This window comes from Phyllostomus discolor, chromosome 13, assembly GCF_004126475.2.
Source record: "Phyllostomus discolor isolate MPI-MPIP mPhyDis1 chromosome 13, mPhyDis1.pri.v3, whole genome shotgun sequence".
In the NCBI taxonomy this organism is placed as follows: domain Eukaryota; kingdom Metazoa; phylum Chordata; class Mammalia; order Chiroptera; family Phyllostomidae; genus Phyllostomus; species Phyllostomus discolor.
Window position 1 is genome coordinate 46984957 of NC_040915.2, and position 23110 is coordinate 47008066.

General features: G+C 57.4%; 1 protein-coding gene across 1 annotated transcript in view; it reads right to left on the reverse strand.

Moving 5' to 3' along the window:
- The window catches only part of SLC8B1 (solute carrier family 8 member B1), a 35647-nt gene that overhangs the window by 2776 nt on the left and 9761 nt on the right, over positions 1 to 23110 (reverse strand). Inside the window, exons 2-16 of the mRNA XM_036013897.1 lie at positions 14452 to 15074; positions 13010 to 13265; positions 9081 to 9233; positions 8922 to 8974; positions 8713 to 8770; positions 8458 to 8563; positions 8207 to 8374; positions 7203 to 7310; positions 6739 to 6798; positions 6432 to 6562; positions 4416 to 4557; positions 3499 to 3620; positions 2282 to 2435; positions 1420 to 1500; positions 24 to 88 (exon numbers count right to left, since the gene is read on the reverse strand). Coding sequence (XP_035869790.1) covers positions 24 to 88; positions 1420 to 1500; positions 2282 to 2435; positions 3499 to 3620; positions 4416 to 4557; positions 6432 to 6562; positions 6739 to 6798; positions 7203 to 7310; positions 8207 to 8374; positions 8458 to 8563; positions 8713 to 8770; positions 8922 to 8974; positions 9081 to 9233; positions 13010 to 13183 — 1575 coding nt within the window. The 5' untranslated portion in view covers positions 13184 to 13265; positions 14452 to 15074. The remainder of the gene's footprint in view (positions 1 to 23; positions 89 to 1419; positions 1501 to 2281; positions 2436 to 3498; positions 3621 to 4415; positions 4558 to 6431; positions 6563 to 6738; positions 6799 to 7202; positions 7311 to 8206; positions 8375 to 8457; positions 8564 to 8712; positions 8771 to 8921; positions 8975 to 9080; positions 9234 to 13009; positions 13266 to 14451; positions 15075 to 23110) is intronic.

Below are 23110 nucleotides of genomic sequence, written 5' to 3' on the forward strand. Positions count from 1 at the left end.
GGCAGACGCGACCGGCCACTCACCTTCACCTCCGGGTGGCCCCTGGAGATCTGCAGCAGGCAGCCCAGCCCCACTCCCACCAGGACATCTGCGGCCCGGCTCAGGAAATTGGCAGGAACAACGCTGGCCACGCAGCCCACTGGCTTTCCCCAGGACCTGTGCCCCCGACCCAGCCACCCAAAACCCCACCTGAGACCCCAGCCTGTTTTAGCGCCTCCGAGAAGCGCAGTGTCCGGTGGGCATCTGCACTCAGTCTGTGAGGCTGGAACGAGGTGACGGAAATGTCCGACACCTGCTGAGCACGCAGCAGACGGAGAAACTGAGGCTGGCTGCGGTAGTGACGGCCCTTGGTCCATTGGGGGACTGGTGTCGAAGCCTAGGTCAAGGCCACGCCCAGGGGTTGTTCAGGGGGCCCTGCTCCAGGCATGGCCCCGCCCCTTCCCACCCCAACCTGAGAGGTCAGGAGAGGCCAGAGTCAGGAGCGCGTCTCAGTGGGAACAAAGGGGCCACGGCAGGTCCGCCTGCAGGGTCCCCACCAGTTCTGACCTCGCCCGGCCGGCCGCCTGCACCACCACCTCCCACAGGCCCCTTGGTCTCGGGGCGTGGGGAGAGTGGTCCTGCCGTGCAGTTAAATAACGTTGCTTTGTTTCACAACCAGAGTCTCTGCCACTTGCTGGATGTGGGCCACGGGCCGGGCGCTCTCCTGGGTGCTTCACTTCCTCATCAGTCTGCACCACAACCCGTTTCTCATGAACCGAGGAGACGGGCCAGGTGTGTGCAAGGCCCCCGGTGCACAGGGCAGCTCTGGGACTGGAACCCAAGACTGCCTGGTCTCAAAGCTCTTCCTTCTCCACAGCCCCCCGCTGCCTACCCTGGCCGCAGGCTGTCTGGCCCCTGGCTCGCTTTTATAAACAGGTCCTGTTGGAACAGAGGTGCACCTGCTTGTTCACGTATTGCCTGTGGCTGTTCTCACATGACAGTGGCAGGGTTGAGTCATTGCCAAAGAGACACAATGGCCTGTGAAGATCTCAGCTCTGGCCCTTTAAGAAAAATCATGCTGACTCCCGGCACCTGCATGATCTATGAGCAGGAGGGAGCGGGTGTCCCACAGGGCGCATGTCAGCTCAGCGTGGGGGCACCTCAGGGCCGGAGCCCTGACAGCAATCCGCCAGCTGCTCGGTGCTTACCAGGGGCCAGGCATCTCCGTCACCCCATCCAACCTTTCCAACAGCCCTTTGGAGGTGACCCCCCTCAATAATCCCATCCCACAGCCGGGGCAGCTGAGGATCCAGCGGCCACATCGCCTGGCCCAGGCGTCATCGGGAGAGCCCGGCCCGAGGGTGGCCGTGGAGCAACCCACGGCTCTCGGAGCCCGTGCCACCGGTGCCCAGGCGGCTCGGGCGGCCCCAAGAAGGATACTGAAGATGATGCCGCCGAAGCAGGCCGAGAACGCCATCCGGGGGTAGCCCTGGCGGGCCAGCGTGAAGTCGGAGAAGACATCTGTGTGAAAACCAGAGGGGCTGTGAGTGCTGAGGGGCTTCTCCCGGCCGTGGTCGTCCACTCCTTCCTGCCCTGCTCACCCACAGTCATTCGGTCACCAAACGTGGGGAGATGCCCCCCCGGGGCTGGCGCTAGCTGGCCAGCTGCTATGAGAGGCCACTGTCCCTCCTTACCCTCTGGACTCCCCCGCTCCTTCTCAGCAGAGGCACCTCAGGGTAGGACAAGCCGCCACCAATTTGTCACCCAAGTCCCATCTGTTGCTAGCACATACAGTACCTCCATGCAAATTAAGGAAAGGTGCCCAAAAAGGGGAGTGGGAGGAGAGCTGGGTTGGGGGGGCCCGGACCCCTTCTCTGGATGCTCTCAGGCAGCACACAACCTGGCCAACCCGACTGGGCAGCCGCAGCCAGAGAAGAGTGTACGTAGGGTTGTGTGTGTGTGTGTGTGTGTGTGTGTGAATGCCTAGGCATGCCACACACACCCATGCACTCATTCAGCACGGCTGGCTGCGTGGGCTCTGCGTCCTGCCCGAACGCTGGGGAGCCAAGGAGAGTTCGTGCATCAGAGAGTGTGAAAGAGGCGGGGCGTCTACAGGACCGCCCGGCTCAGGTGCAGCCCCGATGCCCGCCTGGTGAGGGTCCCTTCAAAAGGACAGCAGGCACTAAGCACATGCTGAGGGCAAGTGCCCTGGCCGCCCCCACCCCAAGGCAATTCCGGCCGGGGCAGCGAAGGGCAGGGATGTGGCCGTGCTCACGCCCGCAGCCCACGGGCCCCCAGTCACCTCCGATGCTGTTTCCCCAGGCCAGCAGCGTGAGCCCCAGCACAGTGTTGCTCAGCCGGAACACCACGCCCAGGGACCGCAAGATGTTCACCACCTCCGTGGCGGCCGCGTTGATCCACAGGGCGCTGGTCAGGAAGCCCAGGAAAGCAAAGGCCTGGGGAGGGGACAGTGTGCGGGTGGGACCAAGGCCGACCCCCGGGAGGGACACGGCGATGGCAGGACCCACCTCAGGAGGCCCTCGGGAGCCTAAGGTGAGTTAACGATGGAGGCAAAGACATTAGAGTACTCACTCACAATGAGTACCCAAGAAAACATTAGCTCGATCCTCCTTTGGGAGGAAGAGGCTCCCAGAACTTTCATCGGACTTCCGGTCTGTGGACCAAGCGCCACCCACCCCACAAAACTCCCTGTGAGTGGGTGCTCCCCACCCCCCCACCCTTCACCCCGGCCCCTGCACTCTGCTGCCTGTCTCTACGGGGCTGCCTGTGCTAGACGGGTCATACAAATGACCTCATTTATTGTGCAATACGTGTCCTTTGTGACCATGTGTTCACTGAGCACAGTCTTTTCAGGGCCCCTCCCTGTCATGGTATGTGTCAAGGCTTCGGAGACTAGCAGCAAACACAGGCTGAGAACCAGTTCCCTAAATGGTTGATTTGCTGCCCTGACCAGTGTGGCTCCGCGGGTTGGGTGTCGTCCCGCAGAGAGAAACGTTACTGGTTTGATTCCCAGCCAAGGCACATGCCTGGGTTGCAGGTTCGGACCCCGCTGGGAGTGTGTGGGAGACCTCCCATTGGTGTTTCTCTCACATATTGATTCTCTCTCTCTTTCTCCCTCCTTTGCCCTCTCTCTAAAAATAAGTATTTGTAAGTGATCAATTTGCTGAAAATTCAACCCCCTTCGGGTTGGTACCTCCATTCAGAGTTCTAAAAATAAAAACCACAGTTTTTTATCAATAAAAACTGAAATGTAGAAGTGAAAATGTAAAACATAAAAATTTCACTTATTTTTAGATAGGAGAAGGGAGGGAGAAGGGGAGGGAGAAAAACATCAATGTGTGGTTGCTTCTCACGTGCCCCTCACCCTTGAACGTGGGTTTAAAGACCTGTCATTGCAGAAAGTGATTACTGGCCCGACGACCCCCGAGGCACAAACAGGACATCTGCCTGGAAGACCTCAGGGTCCCCATCCCAGCTTGGAGACCCCAGAATTCTTACCCAGTGAAACCGGGGGGGCTTGCTGTTGGTTGTGGCAAAGAAGGTCACGGCAGCCAAGGCTGTGCCCACGATCACCACTATGCCCCAGACAGGAAAGAGGCCACCTATCTCATAGATGCCATCTGCAGAGGGGAGAGAAAGGGAACTGGGACTCTCCACAGCTTCAACTGGACACCTCCACCTGGAGGCCCCCCCGGAATGACCGAGGAGGTCTGGCAGTGAGAGGCCCCCGGATGAAACCCACATCCATGCAATTATTTGGATATAAGAGATACCTCCCATGGGCCCGGCCCTGTCCCAGGCCACTTCAAGGGGACAGAGAAATTAAAGAGAGCTCCTGTCCCCAGACTAGTCCCAGAGGAGCTAAAAGACAGCTCTGTGAAAGACAGGCACCCTTCTGTTAAGGAACCAGCATGGGCAGAGCTGAGAGCACTCACCACTCTCACCCCACCCCACACCCACGGCAGACATCATTAATCGACCATGATGCTTCTGTCCAACAGAGCTATCGGCAATGCCCTCCAGCCAGGCATCGCCAATGGATGGGTATCACTGCATGAGCTGAACTGCAGTCTCACCCCATCCATGGAGCCCGGCACCTGCGCTCTGGGTAAGTTCACTCTGCGAACCAATCCACCGCGGAGTTATGGAAGCTCCAGAGACCTCACGTGAAAACACTAATGGGAGGAAACCCTGCCGGTAGGCAGAGCACTCTGGGACTCTCCACCCACCCCCCTTGTCACCACTACGGAGTCGGTGCTGGTCTTACAGGCAGTGGGTGGTTGGATGGCCCGCACACATGCAACAAATCCTTCCGTAGTTTCAGTCGGGCTCACGGGCTTGCAAACGTCAGCAGGCCCAAGCCTCATGCTGGGGGCTGAGCACACGACACAACACCTTTGGGGGGCGATACTCACAGGCCCCCGACTGCAGGGTCAGGACCAGGACCAGGGGGCTGATCACCAGGTGCAGGCAGTTGAGGGGCCGTTTCCAGTTCCTGTCTTCCTTGTCGGGGTCCACCAGGGGGACGGTGAGGAGCAGCAGGGACTCCACGGGCAGCTGTCAGGTTGGAGAACACAGGATGGCGTCGGCAGGGAGACCCGGGTCTGGGCCGGCCGCACCCAGAGCTCAGTTTCCCAAGAGCCTGGGCTCCTAAGACGCCGCCGCACCCCGGGGCCCCTTGCACCACACTGGCGTGCTCCCGGCTGGCTCTGCAGGACGGGAGGTCTAAGATCACAGTGTCGGCAGGGCTGCGCGCCTTCTGGGGGCTGGGCAAGGGAATCCGTTTCCTTGGCTGTCCCAGCTCTGAGCGGCTTCCTGCCTGCGTTCCTTGGCCCCCTGTCCCCCTGAGCCGTGCTCCTGTGGCCACTTCTCCTCTGAGCCTGCCCCTCTGCCTCCCCCTTCCCTCAGAAAGACCCTTGTGGTAACACTGGGTCCATCTAGATCACCCAGGATAACTTCCCTCTCAAGATCCTTCATCACATGTGCACAGTCTCCGGTGCCACCTAAGGTACGGTGTCCCCAGGTTCTGGGGACTGGGACAAGCAAGGGCACCTCTGGGGAGGGCATCCTCCAGCCAGCCACAGCGCCTCATCCACTCACCTGACACCGACCCCAGTGGGAGGAACTGTCACTGTCCCACCCAACAGAGGAGCAGGCTGAGGCTCAGAGAGGCGCAGGAGCCCCTCCAGAGCCACACGGAGGGTGTGTGCAGCTGGGACACAGGGTCAGCGCCGACGGGCTCCACGCCTTAGGCTTTCAGCCAATTAACTAAATCAGTGAAAACTTTTAGCGAGTGTTTTTTCCCTTTGCTAGGCACCAGACTCAGCCCTTCACCCGTACGAGGTTATTAAATGGTCACAGGCACTGGGGTAGTCTGGGCGCGGTCTATAATTCTTCAGTCCCTTCCTGCAACAGACTTGGTCACATGCTTTGTCACGGGACTGAAATGTTGCAGGATGTACTTCCTGGTCCCGTTTTAGTTGATTTTTCTTGGTCGCGTCACTCACTTAGACCAAAGGGCTGTGGGTGACTGTGACGGGAACAAAGGCTTAAAATGTGCTTGTGGAGTTTGCCTGGGTCTCTTCTGTCAAGACAGCGGCAGGGTCCCAAGTACCCACTGGCCCCAGCCCTGAGCACTGACCACAGCCTGAAAACAGTCACCCCAGAGGACCCAAACTACTGTCACTGTAAGTCCACGAGAGGTCTGGGGTCACTTGTTACGCAGCTTTGTTGCGGCAATCGCTTACTGATACAAACAATTGCAGAAGAAAGGCACTATCATTGTCCCCCTTGTAGAGGGGAGGGCACGGGGGCTCAGAGAGGTGAAGGGACTTGCCCAAGGTCCTGATGCAGCCAGAGCCACGGAAGGGTGCAAACCTAGCCCACGATGTGCCCCGAGGCCGAGGAAGCCTCAAACGGACACGGATGGAGGTTTCCACGTTATCTCCGGGAGGAGAGCAGGGCCGTGGGGTGAGACCGCGGACTTTGGCCTGGCGGGTGGACGGCGGACGGGCAATGGCTGCAGCTGGGTCTCACGTGCACCACCAGCCTGGGCCAGCCTGTCACGCCCGGACCTCAGGGCACCCCCAGCCCAGGGAAGCGGCGGGTGGTGGTCAGGAACACTCAGCGTTGTCCTCACTGGGGCTCACCTTGACCCAGCCCCTCACCCCGGGCCCAGTTCCCCACCCTCGCCCGGTCGGGAGGGGCCCCTCCTCCTCCCTCTCTGTCCCGGGGCGGGTGCTCTCCTTCCGTGGGGGGCAGAGCCCCAGGTCAGGCCATCAGCCGAGCTCCACGACTCAGCTTCCCCATCGGGTCCCAGGTGATCTCATTCCGAGAGGCCCCAGCAGACCTCCGCGCCCCTCGGTGAGTCTGAGAAGGCTGGGTGGCCACTGCCATGGAGCCAGGAGCCCAGGGCCAGGGTCCCCTCCTACCTTGAGCACCTTGAGGACCCTCCAGGGTGCCGGCTTGCTCCTCCACTTCCTGTAGTCCAGGGGGTTGAGGGCCCAGACCAGGATCTGAGCCGTGGTCTCCTGGTAGAAAAGCAGCGGCTGGTACTCGTCGCCTGGGTGTGCAAGGCAGGGAGGGGCGGGTGTCCAGCCGGGCTCGGCCTCCGGGACAGCCTCTCCCCTCCCACCGTCCTCCCTCCCGACCCTCGGAAGGAGCAAAAACCCACCCGACCCCCAACCCAGCCCTGGTGCCCCACCCCCGCCTCTGCAGGGCACTGGGCCCTGGACTCACCATAGTCACAGCTGCTGGCAGTAGAAGACACCCGCTCCTCCTCGGAATCCGACAGCATCTCTGTCGCAGGAAGGGACGTGTCCCACGAGCCAGCCAGGGGGTCCAGACCCTCCCCACCCCGTTCCAGAACAGGGCCCCTCTGGATGGCTTGAGGGGTGCATGGGGCTGGACCCTCGGTATTTTGGACTTCTCAGTGATCACTATGCACACTCAGGGTGAGAAAGGCCAACTCACGAACAAATGCAATGCTACAGCGCGTGAAGTTGGACACGACAGGTGACGAGGAGGCTTCACCAGCACGAGAGGAAGCACACAGGTGGGACTTTGGGGGGATGAATAGAAAAAGTACGAGGAGGACCTGGGCAACGGCACGGCAAAGGCCTCCAGAGACGTGAGGCCGTGACGAAAGGCGCAGAGGGTGACGGCCTCCCCGGTCCCCTTGGGGGACCCCGACGGACCCTCACCTGGGGTGGCTGGCATGGAGTAGACCAGCGATCTCCTCCGCTGCCACTGGTAGATCCAGGTGCAGAGAACCACGGTGACCACGTAGAACGCGTACAAGCCCAGGTACCCTGCAGACAAGGGCGCAGCCTGTCACTCGGGGGCGGCCTGGCCGCAGGGCCCAGAGGGCAGGGGCTGCCAGTCCTGCTGCCGGTGCCCGGGATGTGTTCGCCCGGCCCAGCACCAGCGGCAAACAGCCACTGCCTGCAGCCTCCTCCCCGCTCCCCTGCCTCCTTGACGCACCGTCCCTTCCCATCCCGGGCCCTAATCGTCCAGCAACCAAGGACATAACGGCTGACTCAGACAGTGGCCCCCAGAGCCCCACTCAGGAGCTAGGGGTCAGTGTCCTGCTCTGTGCCCTGGGTGCGGGGGGGGGGCCCAGCCACCAATGAGAAGGCAGCGGGAAACAGTCTGGAGGACTTCCTCCCCGCTCCCTCCCGCCACGGTGCGGTGCCCTGCCTCTAGCAGGGCCTGTGACCCTCCGTGGCTGCCACTCACGCTGCGCGGCCCCAGCGCCGGGCCTCCGGCCCTCACTAGGCTCTAGGCCTCACATCCCTGACCCTCCAGCTGTAGGGGGGGCAGCACCCACAGTTGCAGGTCCCTGGACGTCTGTGCATCTCAAGGTACCTTGCTGATTTCCTTAACCCTCTGCGAACCGCCCCTCCGCCCACGCCCCCGGGGCCACCTGAACGGAACGTGTGTGCTGCTGGTGCCCTGACAGGGCCGCAGCGGGCACCCAGCTCCGCTGCGTGGTAACATCTGACACAGTCCACATCCTGCACATGCCCCTGGCCCGGCCCCACGCGGTTACCCACACCCTAAGTTCCCCTTTTGACTTCAGCTGGTTTGAGCAGGGTTTGCACCACGTGGAACCCACAGAACCTTGTGCCCTGCTGGTGCCCCCCCTCCGCCCCCACACCAGCCCTGGGACGACCCCGCCCCGGCCCCGTGGCTGCTCACTGCTCACCCAGGGCCCAGGCCAGCGTGACCCTGCCGAGGTAGAGCGCGTAGAAGATCAGGAACACGGCCGCCATGTAGAAAATGATGTCCCTGAGGAAGGGCCTGGAGGCGGCCGTGAAGGGACGCAGGATGGCGATGCCGCCCGCCACCACGGTGGTCACCAGCACGCCGGCGCCTGCAGGACGGGGTGCCGGGTTCAGCCCGCCCTGCATGTCCCCCTCCTCACCACCGCCCACCCGAGGCTGGAACCGCTCATACCAAACAGTGCCCCGAAGGCCAGGCCAGCGGTGTGGGGGTCCGAGAAAGCCACCACGGCGCTGAAGATGTCAGGTGCACCGTTCCCAAAGGCCAGGAAGGTGACGCCATGGGAGAGCATGTCAAGGGGGGGGTTCCGTGCAGAGGCCCCAGCCTGCCCAGGCCTTTCCTGGGCCGTGTGCGCTGCCCCTGTGTCCCAGCCACACCCCTCCCTCCCTCCCCCCTCCCCCAGGGTGCAGGGTCTGGACAAAAGGATACTGCCACGTTGTGGGACAGCTTGAGAGTGGTAGAAATGGCAGACAAGTTAGGGCAGAAACTACAGAGAAAAAGCAAATGGTGAGGACTCCACAGGGAGTGACCCCTGTTCCCACCCTTCCTTCCCCCAAACCTGGGGCCGCCCAGTGCCAACCTCCCGAGACCCCGTGCGTCCCTCTATAAGCTGGACGTGAGTCCAAGGCCAGACTCACAACTTCTCCGCGGTGACTCCCAGAATGAGAAAGAGGTAAAGCAGCCAGAAACCCTGGGGGGAGGGGTGGAGACAGGAGGGGGAAGGGAGCGTTAAGCCCAGACTGGGCCCCCAGCGCCCCCACCAGCCCGTCCGCCAGCTCCCGGGGGCAGGGCCTTACGTAGAGGGTGACGGCCAGAGGGAGGAGGTTGGGGGGGAAGTGGCAGAAGATGCCGCCCAGGTAGTCCAGGTAGCCCCCATTGCTGTGGCAGTCGGGGTTGGTCCGGATGAAGTTGCAGCGGTCAGAAACATTCAGGCTGCACACATCACGGCACTGCGGAGAGGAAAGGGTGGGGGAACGTCAGGGGGGACACTCCGAGGGTCACCAGGCCAGGCCCGTCTAAGCAGCTGAGGATAGCCCCCTTTGGCCTGGCCTCCAAGCCTCCCATACCCTCTGGGTACCAGCCGCACGCTTTCGTTGTGTAAACTCGTGTTTGAAACTAACATAGATGCTCAGCCAAGGGGCTCAGCTGGTTGGAGCACTGTCCCATGCACCAAAAGGTCGCCGGTTCGATCCATGGTCAGGGCACCTTCCTAGGTTGTGGGTTCAATCCCCGGTCTAGGCACGTATGGGAGGCAACCAATCAATATCTCTCTCTCACATCTCCCCCCCACCCCCGCCTTTCTTCTCTCTCTAAAATCAACAAACGTATCCTCAGGTGAGGATTAAAAATAATTAATGTTTAAAAAAGAAATTAACACAAGCAATTCACGAATACATGTTTGTTCCAAACAAAAACAAACCATATATAAAGATTTCTAAATTCCTCCTCCTCCTCCCTGCCCTCCATAATCCCACCTCTCTCCAAGGGTCCTGCCACAATCAGTTTGAAGCACACCCTTACAGACATTTCTCAGTTTGATCATGTTTGCATGTACGTCCTATTTTACAGTTACAGTTTGGTCTGTCTTACAGAAACAGACCCACCCTAAATCTCTCATTTGTGCAATTTCCTCTCTACTCATATATTGATATACAGTGAAGAAGAGGGGGGTGAAAGTCGAAAACCTTCTGAGTGAGTTCTGCATGCCGGGCACAGCGCTAGGAGCTTACATGTCACTCACGTGACCTGCACAACTGTGTAAGGAGTGTGCCAGGAACAAGCCCAGTATGCGGGTAAGGAGACTAAGGCGTGTCCCGGGTCCCCTCGGTGGTAGAATCGGTGGGGACCCAGGCTGTTTGAGCCTCTAGAACCCCTACTCTTACTGCCACACCCCCTGGCCTCACCGTAGTCTTCCACTTTTATTTCTTCTATCGATTGATTTTTTTAGAGAAACATCAATTTGTTGTTCCACTTCTTTATGCACTTACGGGATGCTTCCTGTACGTGCCCTGACCAGGGATCGAACCTACGACCCTGGCGTAATCAGGATGACGCCCTAACCGACTGAGCCGCTCGGCCAGGGCGCCGCCGTCATTGTAACAGCAGCAGCAGGAGGGTGTATGTGATACTACGAATGCCCCGTAGAGGAGGCTGCATTCCCCCACCAGTGGGCTCCGGGTGTGTTTCCTTTCCCAACGATGCCAGCAGTGAATCCTCTCGCACATGACTCTCTCCGCACATGGGAGACCGTTTCGTCGGCGAGGATTGTAGAAGTGAAAGCGCTGAGTCAAGGCGGGTCCTAATCCGGGTTCCTCCAGAGACAAGAATTGACAAGCGCACCTCACTCAGGCCACTTTGCAGACACGGCGTTTGTTACAGGCTGAAGGTCTGGGGGTCAGCCAGCCCCGTGTCCGGCGAGGCTACCGGCACCGTTTTCCCAACAGCATTTGCTCACCTTGAGTCTCCCCCGTCACGTTTTGGTAATTCTCGCAATATGTCAAACCTTTTCACCAACACTATACAGTGCAATATAAACTTAACTTTGATATGCACTGAGAAGCCAAAAAGGTCACGTGACTCACTTTATGGCACTATTTGCTTTACTGCAGTGGCCTGGGACGGAACTTACACCACCTCCGAGGTCTGTCTGTGTAGGTGAGTAATATACTGGGGAGTGTGTGGGATACACACCCCGGCAGCAGGAGATGGGATGGGGAAGGGGGAGCAACCAGTGCAGGCCGGATTGAGGCTGTTCCCACCTCAGGCCGGTCACCCTGCAGGCAAGGGCACTGGGGATTTATTTATCCACCAGCCCCACGGGTCCTCACGGAGGAATGCCGGGGAGCGAGAGGTTAGTTTCCTGGCATTTTCCACTTCCCTTGCTGATGGCTGGCTCTGGGAAAAAGATACCGGCAACTAGAAGTCAGCAGAAGCCCATCAACATGGCAGGGTCCAAAGGACATGGGCAGGGCTCGGACGGTGTCCACTGCAGAGGGGTAAACAGCTCCCAGTGCCCTCCCCAAAGCTGCATTTACACCGGCTCCCAGCTGCCTCTGTCCAGTTCAGGCCGGTGTGGTGGAGCCCTGGGGTTCAAGGGCAAGCCTGATTACTGGTGAAGTTAAGCGCTCTTTTCCTGTGATAACGGCCATTGGTATTCCTTCTTTGAACAACCAGTTTTGTTTTGTTTTGTTTTCAATTGGAATGTTTGCTTGTTCTTATTGACTTGGAGCAGCCACCTAACGGATACTAGCCCTTTGTCATTTGTCACAGCCTTTGTCATTTGTCACTGCACGCCATGCATGCGCTCAGGCAATGCCTTAGGCCTTGTGGGCTGGTAAGAGGGGTCCTACCTATGGAAAGGAACCTCACTGGGTGATCTGATCATAAATTGCCAAGCCTGTGACCCCACTGAAAGGTTTTAAGCCTGCCCTGTCTGTTGTTCTTGTGCTCCAGGTTAGCGAGCCTTTGAAACACCAGGAGTAACACCTCTTTAATGGGGCACTAACCCTCAAGAGGGCACCTAACCTTGTCAACCACCCGGCAATCCAACCCCCACCTGGCTTTCTCCAGCCTTCCACGTAGCTCCCTCCTGAAGTTCAGATGCTTTAAAAGAACCTGCAAAACTGTTCCTCTCCAGGGCACTTACAATCTTGCTCCCCGACCTATGTCATTAGTTTGGCTCAAATAAACTTTTATAAAAATTCTCTCTTGAAGTGCATCGACAGCCCAGAAGGTCCCCCTCCTCAAACGTTTTGTTTGAAAGCTTCATCAAAACCACCTCGCATCCATTAGAATGACTATTATTGAAAATAAGTAAGTGCTGGCAAAGCTGTGGAGAAATCGGAACCCTTGTCCCCTGTCGGAGGGAACATGAAACGGAGTCAACTTTGACTCCTCTGTTTCCCCACCACCACCCAATCCACCCATGTATCTCACTCACTGTCCCTCCGACACTTACCCCAGGTCTCACCATTTCTTTCCCGTCTCCCACACCCACCGTCGCTCATCTGGGTAGCTGCAGGAGCCCCCGCACTGGTCCCCTTGCTGCCACTCTCAACCGAGAAAAGCCAGAGAGGTCCCCTGAAGAAATACATCTGATTTTGACAGCTCTCTGCTCAAAACTCTCTATTGGCTCCCCACTAGCCTAAAAGAAATTTCACCTCCTAGTCTCAGCATATAAGACCTTTTATAATCTGCTCACCACTCCCTCTCCATCCTTATCTCTCTCCACTCTCTCCCCCTCACTCACTCTGTCCCAGCCATTCTGGCTTGCTCACTGCCCGGGGAGCACACTAAGCTTGTTCTTGCATCAGGGACTTTGCACTTGCTGTCCTCTTCTGCCTGGAATGCTTTGCCCCCAGAGGTCTGTACAAGTGGCTTCTTCATTCTTGGCTCAAAGGTCATTTCCGCATAGAAGCCAGCTGTGACCACCCAATCTGAAACAGCTGTTAATGCACCCTCCCCCTTACAGCCCCGCCTCCCCAATGTCACTGGATCCTGTTATACGCAGCATCTTACCAGCTGCACTTCACATGTTTACATCTTTATCTGACCTCCCAGAAGACTGTTTGCTCCATGAGGGCAGGGATTTTTGTCTCTCTTGTTCCCTCATTTACCCCAGGCATCAGCTTTAGCGCCTGGCACATAGTAGGTACTCAATAAATATCGGCTGTTCAGACGAGTACGCCCCCACCTGATGGTGCCAGCTTCCCTCCCGGATACTCACATCTACAACAGGAGCCTGGTGCACACCTGAGGCTGGAAGTGGGGGGCCCGTGTGGGCCCATGTCCATGGGCCACTGGTCCCAGTCACGGTCTCCACCATTGGCAGCACCCAGAGCAGACACAGCACCCACAGCGGACGCAGCACCCAGTGCAGGTTCAGTCGTCCGCTGGCCATCAGCCCCCGGGGGGCCTCCCCGTCACCCCCTGCTTCCCCTTCTTCAGCGTTTCAGTTCCAAATGGCTAGCAGCTCCAACCACCTGCGGGTTGGGGGTGAGAGGGAGAGCCGGTGTCACTGAAGACCCCAAGACCCCGCAGGAGGGGCCTGGAAACTTTTTCCAACTGAGGCTCTGCCCTTCCTCCTCCCCAAACCAGAGAAAAACCAATGTAGCAACCCACACTGTGGATGGAACTTCCTGGAGGAGCCCAGGCCAGCCCCCCCCCCCCAACCCTACTCCTTCAGTAAACAGATTAGATATATCCTTCTTCCTGTGCCCCAGTAAGTCTCCATGGAAACCTAGGACCCTCCCCTGTAGCCTGAAACCAGAATATGGAGGCTGGAGGGGACGATTCTGAGATTGAGAGTCCAGATTGAGGCCCCAGGGGCCCTGCTGGGTGAGATAAACACAGGAAGAGGGCAGTGGGGGGGAACGCTGCAAGTCCTCAGAACACACACACACACACACACTTTTGGGAGTGGACTTGGCCACCAGTGTGAGGCTACCAAGCAATCCTGCTGTTCTACATTGTACAATGAGTCAAGCTCTTAACTGTAACGATCTCGTCCAATCCGCACACGTGGCCTGGGGGAGGAGGGGCAAGGCTATTACTCCCCCCTTTTACAGATGAGCAACCTGGGGCAAAGGGCCAGGCCGGTTCCTCACTCTCTGCCACGGCGCCTTGCCTCCCTCAGCTGGTTCTCAGAACGACTCCGGAGGGATGACTGTCCCCACCCCTCTTCAGAGGAGGGGGCTGGGCTCCGAGGAGTTCCATAATCGGGGGGAGGTCACACAGCGAGGGGGCTTGCAAAAGTCAACAGGGCCTTAGACAGGGAAATCGAAGCTCAGAGGGAAGTGAATTGCTCAGTCGCACAGCCCGCACAGCCCGTTAGCAGATTCCGGCTGGACGCTGCCACCCCGCCCCCCTCCCCACCCCACTACCACCAGGACCAAAACGACTTCATTGCCTTCCAGAGAAATTAAACTAAAAAGAAAAATCTTTGGCACACTGCCTTCCTTTTGGCTCTTCCACACGTTGCAGATGAGCATGTTTTATTTTTGCCAACAAGAAAAACACAGCCCAGAAAACGTTTGCTTTTTTTTTTTTTTTGCAAGGACTGCACTGGCGGTTGTTTCTCAACGTCCTGGCAGGAGCGGGCAGAGGCCCCGAGGAACAGAAGGGGAGAGGAGTGGGCAGAGGCGGCTGGTCCTGGCACTTTTTCCTCACCTGTTGACTCTCACCTCTTTTATTGGGTGTCCAGAATTTCGCTTGTCACCTACTTGGAAGCGCTGACCTGCAACCAGAAACTCCAAGTTTCCAATACAGTGCCAGCCACTGAAAGAGCTGTGCAGCCTTGGGGAGATCGCGTCACCTCTCTGAGCCTCTGATTGTTCCGTGAAATGGAGACAAATGTTGGCCCATGAGAGCATACAATAAGCGTTCAATAAGTGCTCGCGCCTTTGGTGCCCCCAACTTGAGGATCAGGGCTCGTCTCCTCCCTAATGGTCGCGTAGGTCTTGTACTCGTTCACCAGGGGGCATTTATTGGGCGCCTCCGGTGCGCCCATCCGGTGCCCAGCGCTCAGACGCTCAGAAGTTCTGCAGACCCCATAGGAAGGTGCGGACGCAGAAAATCGGGACAGCCACCACTGCGTTGCGGCCGCACTTTCTATCTAGGTGCTCAGTTTCTCAATCCCAACAGACATTGAGAACTTGAACTCCGGTGCCGGGTCTTCCCGCTGCGCCCCAGGGGGCAGCAGGCTCTTCTTACCTCGTGCCGGGCCTCGGACCCATAACCTCCGAACCTCGACCTCTCCGGGTCTCGCGGCCTTCCTAGTCACTGCCCGACGACTGGCACCGCCCGCCCGGGAGCCCCGCCCGCTGCAGCCTCCGGGACTAGTCTGGGAGCTGGTCCCGGGCTCGTACGGCCCCGGCCCAAAGACACGCCCCTCAGGGCTCGCCCCGCCCCTGTCCTTAAAGGCACAGGCTCCCGGGGCGGTCCCGAGGGTCTCACTCGCCACTCTCCTTTGAGCCTTCTGCCCTTCGGTTCTGCTTTCGCCGCTAAAGCAGAAGCGAAGCTGAAACCCAATGGGTGAAGACAGTGGGAGGCGGGAGAGGGGAAGTTAGACGGTGAAACTAAAGGGTTCTATTCCCGAGGGACGGCGAGGCGAGAAGACGCCAAAACGCCTCTAGTAATGGATGGTGATAAGGAGTATTGGAGAAGGTCCCGGGCGAGGAGGGCCGCGCCTTACCCATAAATATTCCAGCCGCCCTGCCTGAAATACCTCCATGTGAGCAACCTCCTAACTGGGTTGAGCATTCCCCTCACCTAGCATCCCTTTTAAGGGAAGGGTAAGGCAAACTGGTCCGGACGAGGGGATTAGTGATCCGCACGTCCTGCCGCAAGAGAGTTCTCCCCAGTTTCCCAGACTCCTGGGGAAAGTTCTGGCCATCTCTGTCTTCCCTACCACTGGCCTGGGGAGGGCACTGGGGGCCGGAACAGGGTGATGAAGCTGGAAGGCCCATCTCCTCCCAGGCCGCTCCTCCAGCCCTGCACCTGTCTCCACAACTGGCCTCTTCGAGAGCCTGGCCTAAGGCCCTTCACCTGGCGCCCCTTTCCGACTTCCTCTTTACCCCCACCTGCATTCCCTCGGGCTCTGGCCTTGGAGATACTCCCCATTCTCTAAACACCCTGCTCCTTACTCACCACCCCGCCTCCGCTCCTCCTGCCCCAAGGCCAGCCCTTCCCTTCTCCACCTGACAAACTCACCCCTGGTCCCTGCCCAGCTCCGATGCCACCGCCTCCAGGTAGTCTTCCACCTTCCTCCCTGCCCCTCCACCTCGGAGGTTTCTCCCCTTTAGAGAGAGCATACCCTAGGTCCCCACGTGATATTGTTAGAGTCTCAGAACATCGGGGGGTCTGGGGGGCCTTGGGTAAACATTGCGACTCTCGGAGCCTGAGACAGTGTCCCTCCCTGTCAAACGGGGACAACAGTGACAGTCATGCCCATATCATGGGGTCCTTGCATAATGAAACTCAACACCAGATAAAACCCCAGCCCCCAGCCGGGTGCTGAGTGAATCCTCCTTCGCTGGAAGGCACCGTTGTTGCTATCATTCCACGAACCCTACAAGGTAGGGACTTACCTGCCCCTGGCCCCCACCAGGCTGGGAGGCCTCGCAGCGCGGTGCAGGCCCAGCTGGTCCCATGTCCCCGTGCGTGGGGAGAAGAGCCTGCTGCCAGGGCAGCTGCTCCCCGGGGCCTCTGCTGCCTGGGGAAGTAGCTCCAGAAGTGCTGAGTGTGGAGCCTAAGCCCTCCTCCCCGAGGGGCCCTGACGCTGGTACTCAGGGGCCCCGCCAGGGTGCGGACTTGACCTCATCACCCGAGGTCAGCTGGGCGGGCAGGTGGCTACCTCCCTGTCTCCCAGGGCTCAGAGAGGGGGCAGGAGAGGGGGGCAGAATGAGTGCCTATTGGGGGAAGCTTGGAAAGACCCAAGGAAAAGAATCATTGGACACAGAGAGGGGAGATGCAGGTGGCCTGGGACACAGCCCCGGTTTGCCCCCGCTTTGGTGGACAGTGATCAGTGTTAGGGCCTATTTCCATTCAAGCAAGGCCATTTTGACATCACAGGAGCAGCCTCCGCAGTCACTCAGACCCAGGTTCAAATCCTAGCTCTGCCATTTACTGGCTCCTTGACCTTGGACAGCCATCTCATCTTTTGGAGCCTCATCTGAAAAACGGGGCGACTAATGGCACCTATGGGGCACTCACAGGACTGTGGTCAGGATGCCTGAGATCGTATCTGTAAAACCCGTAGCCCATTGCTTGGTGCTTACACAAGCGGAATGAACGGAAGCTGCCGTTACTATCATCACGTGTAATAGTGATAGCAAAAGACCCTGACCCGGTGTCTGGCTCTCAGTGGGTGAAAATGTCGACTCACTTTCCCTGAAAGAAGACTTTTGTGCTTATATCAATTATCTATTGCTGTGTAACAAAGCACCCCAAAATGTAGCGGCCCAATAGGACATTTTACTATCTGTGATGGTTTCTGTGGGAGAATTCGGGACGAGCTCAGCTGCGCAGCACCAGCACGGGTCCGTCATGCGGGTGCAGTCCATGGTGTCTGGGCGGGAGTGGCAGGGGGCTACCTGGCCATTTCTCTGTCTTCTTGGGGTCTCAGGGGGCCTCCATGGGAATCTCTCTGCGTGAGCTGATCTCTGGACTTTCTCAGAGTACAGTGGCCTCAGGCAGCCAGACTGTTCAAACGGCAGAGCTAGAACCTGAGACAGCTCGGGGATGTGGGAAGGGTTTCACAGCTCGGGGATGCGGGGAGGGTTCCAGGAAACAAGGCAGAAGCTGCCTTGCCTTTTATGACTTAGTTGTGGAAGTGACACTGTGTGTCACAAAGTAATGTGCAAGCTCCTGACGTGTCTGTGTACAGAAAAGTCAGCCTGCACCAGCCTGGACCCACAGAGGTGACCGATGGTAGGCGTGCAGGCAGTATAACAAGGAGCAGAGGGGAGCTGCATTGTGGAGGCAGGAGGAGAAAGGACCCTCAACTCCTGCCAGGTGGGAAACCAGCCACCTAGAGCATCACACGCAGGCTGGCTGTCCTCAGCCTTTGATGAACAAACCCCAAACCAACGACAGGAATAACTTGCATTGAAGACTTACACTTACAGTGAGTCTTCCCAGGCTTGTCCCATCTACCAGTCCTGTGGGGTGGTCCCCACTTGACAGCGGAGGGAAATTGAGGTTCAGGGAGATGAAGAAGCAAACTGTCCCCAAGGCACCCATCAGGAAGAAGCAGTGATGGGATCAGCACCTGGGTCCCTGCGACACTGAATGAGTCCGCTTCCCCACCACCATGATCCCAGATCCCTCCAAGATAAGGCCAGCTCGGGCTGACACTGAGCATCCCAGTTCCGGGGCCCCTGGCGTGGGTGGCAGCTCCAGGAACAGTGCAGGTACCTGGGGAAAGCGTGAGCAGAAGTAAGGGGTGAGGAGGAACTTGGAAGGGGAAGGAGAGAGAACCAGAACTCTGCGTCTCAGCCCAAGAGGTTCAGAGACTTAGATGGTTCCTTAAGATGCCTGAGCCTGAAGTGCAACTCATGCAAGTTCCCTCCTGATTCCAGTGGCCCTGAGCTCATAGTCACATGACCCTTACTTAACCCCCCCCAGGGATGGCATGCTCATTACCTCCCACAGCAGCCAATTACCAGGGGGCAGCAGCAATTGCAAAAAAATGTGTTTCCACTGGCATCGCTGGGGGAGTCTCCGTGGGACTAATCCTTCTAGAAAGTGACTGGGCGATTGCTACATGTAGATTCTAAGAGCCCCGAAAACGCACGGGCCTTCTGCACCTCCAGTGCTGGCCCTGGCGCTCCCCCAAAATGAAAGATTTGGCCAATGCTCGAAGCACAGCAGTGTTTTGCCACAACCACCTTCGTGACTGTGCAACCGTCGGAAACCCCCTAAGTGTCCAGTAGTGGCCCTTGTTGTGGTTGCCAAGAACGGAATTGTTAAACCCGTTTGGGATCAGCTAGACCCAGGCCCCCAGCTTGAGTTTGTCCTGGGTGGCTGGGGAGAGTCGCCCCCCTTCTCGGACTGTGGTTTTCCATCTGTACCATGGGTTTAGGGTTTCATGGATCCCTTGGGGTAGATGCTCAGATTAAACAAGAAAACACACAGCAGGTGAAGGTCAGATGTCTTGTCTACCGCACAGAACTGCTCACAGAGAGGTCACAGAGAGCACACCTGGGTGACTGCTCTCACCTGCATGACTGGTCCCACCTGAGCGGTAGTGATGGCCACCTGTCACCTGACCTATATAGGGCGGGCCAAAGGCCGAGCACAGGGGGGCCATGCTACCACAGCTTGGGGGCCTGCCTGGTGCTGACTGGGCCACTCTGAGCCAGGCCTGGGTGCCCTCTGCCCAGGATCCCTGGTCTCTTAACCCCGCCCGCTTCTTTCGGTGGCGGGGGCCTTAAACACCGGCTGCGACAGGGCAGCCCCCGTTCCAGTCCACAGAGAAACCGTGTGGAACGACGACCACACTCACACTGCTTCCATGTCCACCTCCTCACGTGGTTCTCATTCCCTGGCGTGGGGCGAGGATTCTCCAGATGAACTCTCTCAGCAAATTTCAAGTGTGCAATGCCCCGAGGTCGCCTAGAGGGACCCTGCGGTGCATTGCGTCTCCGGACGTCACTCATTCTGCGCAACCGCCGCTGTGCCCCACGGACCGCACTTCCCCGTCCGCCCCGCCCCCAGCCCCTGGAAAGCACCGATTTACTCTCTCTGTGTCCTCGAGTTTGACTCTTTTAGGTTCCACGTGTAAGCGAGCTCATGTAGCACCTGTCCGTCGGGGTCTGCCTGATCTCACTTAACGTAGCGTCCCCCAGGCTCCTCTGTGTTGGTGCAGACGGCAGCATCTCCTTCGTTTTGAAGGCTGAAGACTACTCCGTTGCGCGTTTGTGCCGCGCCTTCCTTCTCCAGCCCCCCGCGCCCCACCCCTCCGCCCCCGCCCCCACAAGCGGGCGCTTAGGTGTTTCTACACCTTGGCTATCGTGAATGACGCTGTGATGGCCAAGGGAGGGCAGGTGTCTCTTCCAGATCCTGTTTTCCTTCCCTCTGCGTGTAGACCTAGTGGTGGGGTTACTGGGTCATGTGCGAGTTCTGCTCTTAATTTTCTGGGGGAACTCCATGCTGTTTTCCACAGTGGCTGCACCAATGTACATTCCCACCAACAGTGCACAAGGGTTCCCCTTCCTCCACATCCTGGGCAGCACTTAAAAAAAAAAGTATTTAGAGAGAGGGAAGGAAGCAAGAAAGAGAGACATGGATATGCGAGAGATGTATCAACTGGTGGTCTCTTGCATGGCCCCAGCTGGGGACCTGGCCCACAACCAACACTTGTGCCCCGACTGGGAATCAAACCAGTGACCTTTTGGTTCGAAGGCCGGCACTCAATCCACTGAGCCACACCAGCCAGGGCTTAAAAAAAAAAAAAAAAGCCATCCTAACAGGTGGGAGGGCAGGTCTGAAGATTCCCATGAGCATTTCTGGAAAGGGTGTTTTCCGAGGGACATCTGGGTGCTGGGATTGCCTGGCTGGCCGCTGCCACCAGCTGGGTACACCTGGCTTTGTCTCAGGGGCCCTTCGATGACAGTCTGTCCTCTGTGACTCCCCAGCAGCCCTAACCGTTTGCAGCAGCCTCCACCTGACCGCTCCCCTAAGGCGGGACCCCTCCTTCCCTCTCTGGGGTGCAGACCCTGCCCTGACCTTGTCCCTCCCCTGACTATCAGTTACGTTACCTCTTCAGGCCTCCGAGGAGAAAGGGACAGCCCTCCTGCCCCTGCAGCCCCTGTGCTCCTGTGGTTTCACCGGCTCTGGGGCTGGAGGCTGCACAAGGGAGTGTGGGGAGGAAACGAAGCCAGTGTGGACAGGCTCTCATACGCTTCGAGACCATCCTGAGGACACGTGGACACATTCACTAGAACTCTGTGGGGACCTCCATTGCACCCCATCCTGCTCCCCCGCCCCGCAACTGTCCCCATCACCTTCGCCACCCCATCCTCAGGCGCTCAGGCCAAGGAACACTGGGGTCCTTCTGGAGCCTTTGTCTCTGCCCCCCACAGCCATTCTGAGCGAGTCCTCCCCTGAGAATGATGAACGCCGGATGCCACAGCCCGACCGCTTCTCTCCTCCTCCGCGGCCACCCTGGTCTCAGTGCCACGGCAGCTGCCGGACACTCCTCACCGCCTGCTTGCCTCTGCCCTCACCATCCCCACTGCTGCCAGAGGGGCCCGGTCACAACGCTGAGTCCCATAACAGCCTACTGAGCTCCACATTCCTCTGTGGAGAAATGTTTTGCCAGTTGTGGATCTCATAAGGGGCTCGTATGTAGCATATGTAAAAAACATATGCCCCCCAAAAAACAAAACAAAACTCCTGAAACTGGAAAAGTCAGTGTTCGTGCTGCCTGTCACTACCAGAACCAATAAGTAGAGACAAGGACTGAATCCTTACAGGCGCTTTATTCAGATGCGGGTGACCTGAGGAGACGGCTGGTTACAGACCCTCAAAAACCATATTAGCGCCTCATCCCAAGCTGACCTTTTTATAGCAAGAAGGAAAGGGGAGGGGAGGGGTTTGGGAAAAGGTTAATCAGATAAGAGTTGCAGTCCAGCTGGTGATTTTCCCAGTACTTCTCTGTCTGCTGATCGACAACTCTTTATCTGCTTCAGGGACATGCCCCCCCCCCCCCACACCCTACACACACAATGGCTAAGATACCATCTCTGTTGTTGCGGCTTGCAGGCTCCCTGGGGCGCCGAGGCTGAGTTGCTCATTCACCTCCTGGAGTCAGGTGGGTCCTGCATTCCAGTGCCTGGAGCACAGCTCTGCACAGCATTAATCACTTAAGCCTCTGAACCCTGACTGAAGCTGAAATCTTTAACTCTTGAGTCGCCCTGTCCCTCCTACAACTCAATAAGGAGTAGGCAAATAATCCATTAAAAGACAGGCATGTCCTGTCTTTTCCTGTATCTCCCAGGAGATACTCCTCCACACCCAGGAGGATGGCCATGGCGTAAAATGTAATAACAAATGTTGATGAGGATGTGGAGGAAATGGAACCCTTACTCAACGGCGAGGATGTGAAGTGGGCAGCTGTTTTGATAAAGAGTTTGGCAGTTCCTAAAAATGCTAAATAAAGAATTACCCTATAACATGGCCATGGGTTAGTTATTAGTCAGCGCGGGCTGCCGCATCAAAATATAACAGACCAGGGGCCTTCAACAACAGGTATTTCTTTCTCACAGCTTTTGGGGGCTGGAAGGCCAAGGTCAAGGTGCCAGCATTCTCAGGATGGCTCGTGGGTTTTTATTTCATTCAGCGTTTCTAAGTGGGTTACTCTTATTATTTCTGTGTGCTCACCTGGTCCTAGTGGGGGCCTCTTCGAGCCAGCTCCTGGCCCTTTTGACATGTCTCCATTGTTCCTGGAGTATCTCCTAGCTTTGGGGCTCAGCGAGCCGTGCCAGGCTGGTCTTGCGTGGCCCAGCTAGAGTCAGCCATTGCCTCCGGGAGCTCGGGCTCCCTTTAGTGGGAATCAGGATCTGGGTGTCAGCCGTGCTCATGGTCACCGAGGGGTCACTGTTCCTGGGCCCTCTTCCGTGGACAGAGCTGGAACATAACATGTATATCAATATGCTCCCAGATTCCTACCTACAGATATGAAAAACCACGAGCTCATACGGATGCCTTCATGTCCAGCCCAAGGTCACAACAGCCTTCTGAGGCTCTTATCCTCTAGAGATGAACCTGAGCCCCAAATCCACATTCTATTTATTTATATGCTCAGCACCTACACCCAATACACAGAGGATCGTTTCAGCATTGCTGCACCCACAGCACTTGGAAAGAACAAACCGGTGACCTAGAGTTGAAGACTCGTTCAGTGTGGGTTATATTATTTATTTAAAATCAGTCAGGTTTATTTATTTCTGTTCGCATTCATTGTTATGGATCTTCCCCATCCTGTTGATTTGAGGGGTTTTTTTATAATGCAACATATTAACATATTTGCAAAAGTCTAAACTCTACAGAAAGATGTACTTACTCAGAGATGTGTCATTTTCTCGCCTTCCACCACTCTGTTCTTTCCTGTGTTCCTGGGGAACCAGTTTTGCTAGTTTCTGGTTTACCTTTCTTGTGTTTTTTTTTTTTTTTCTTGCAGAAGTTAGAAGATTTTAGTACATTTCATTTTCCTTTCTTTCTGACACAAAAGATAGCATCTATATGTAATTTTGGCAGGGTTTGCTTTTTCCAATTAATGCTGTGTTTTAGTCACTTTAATTCAGTGTTTTTTAAGGAGGTTTTT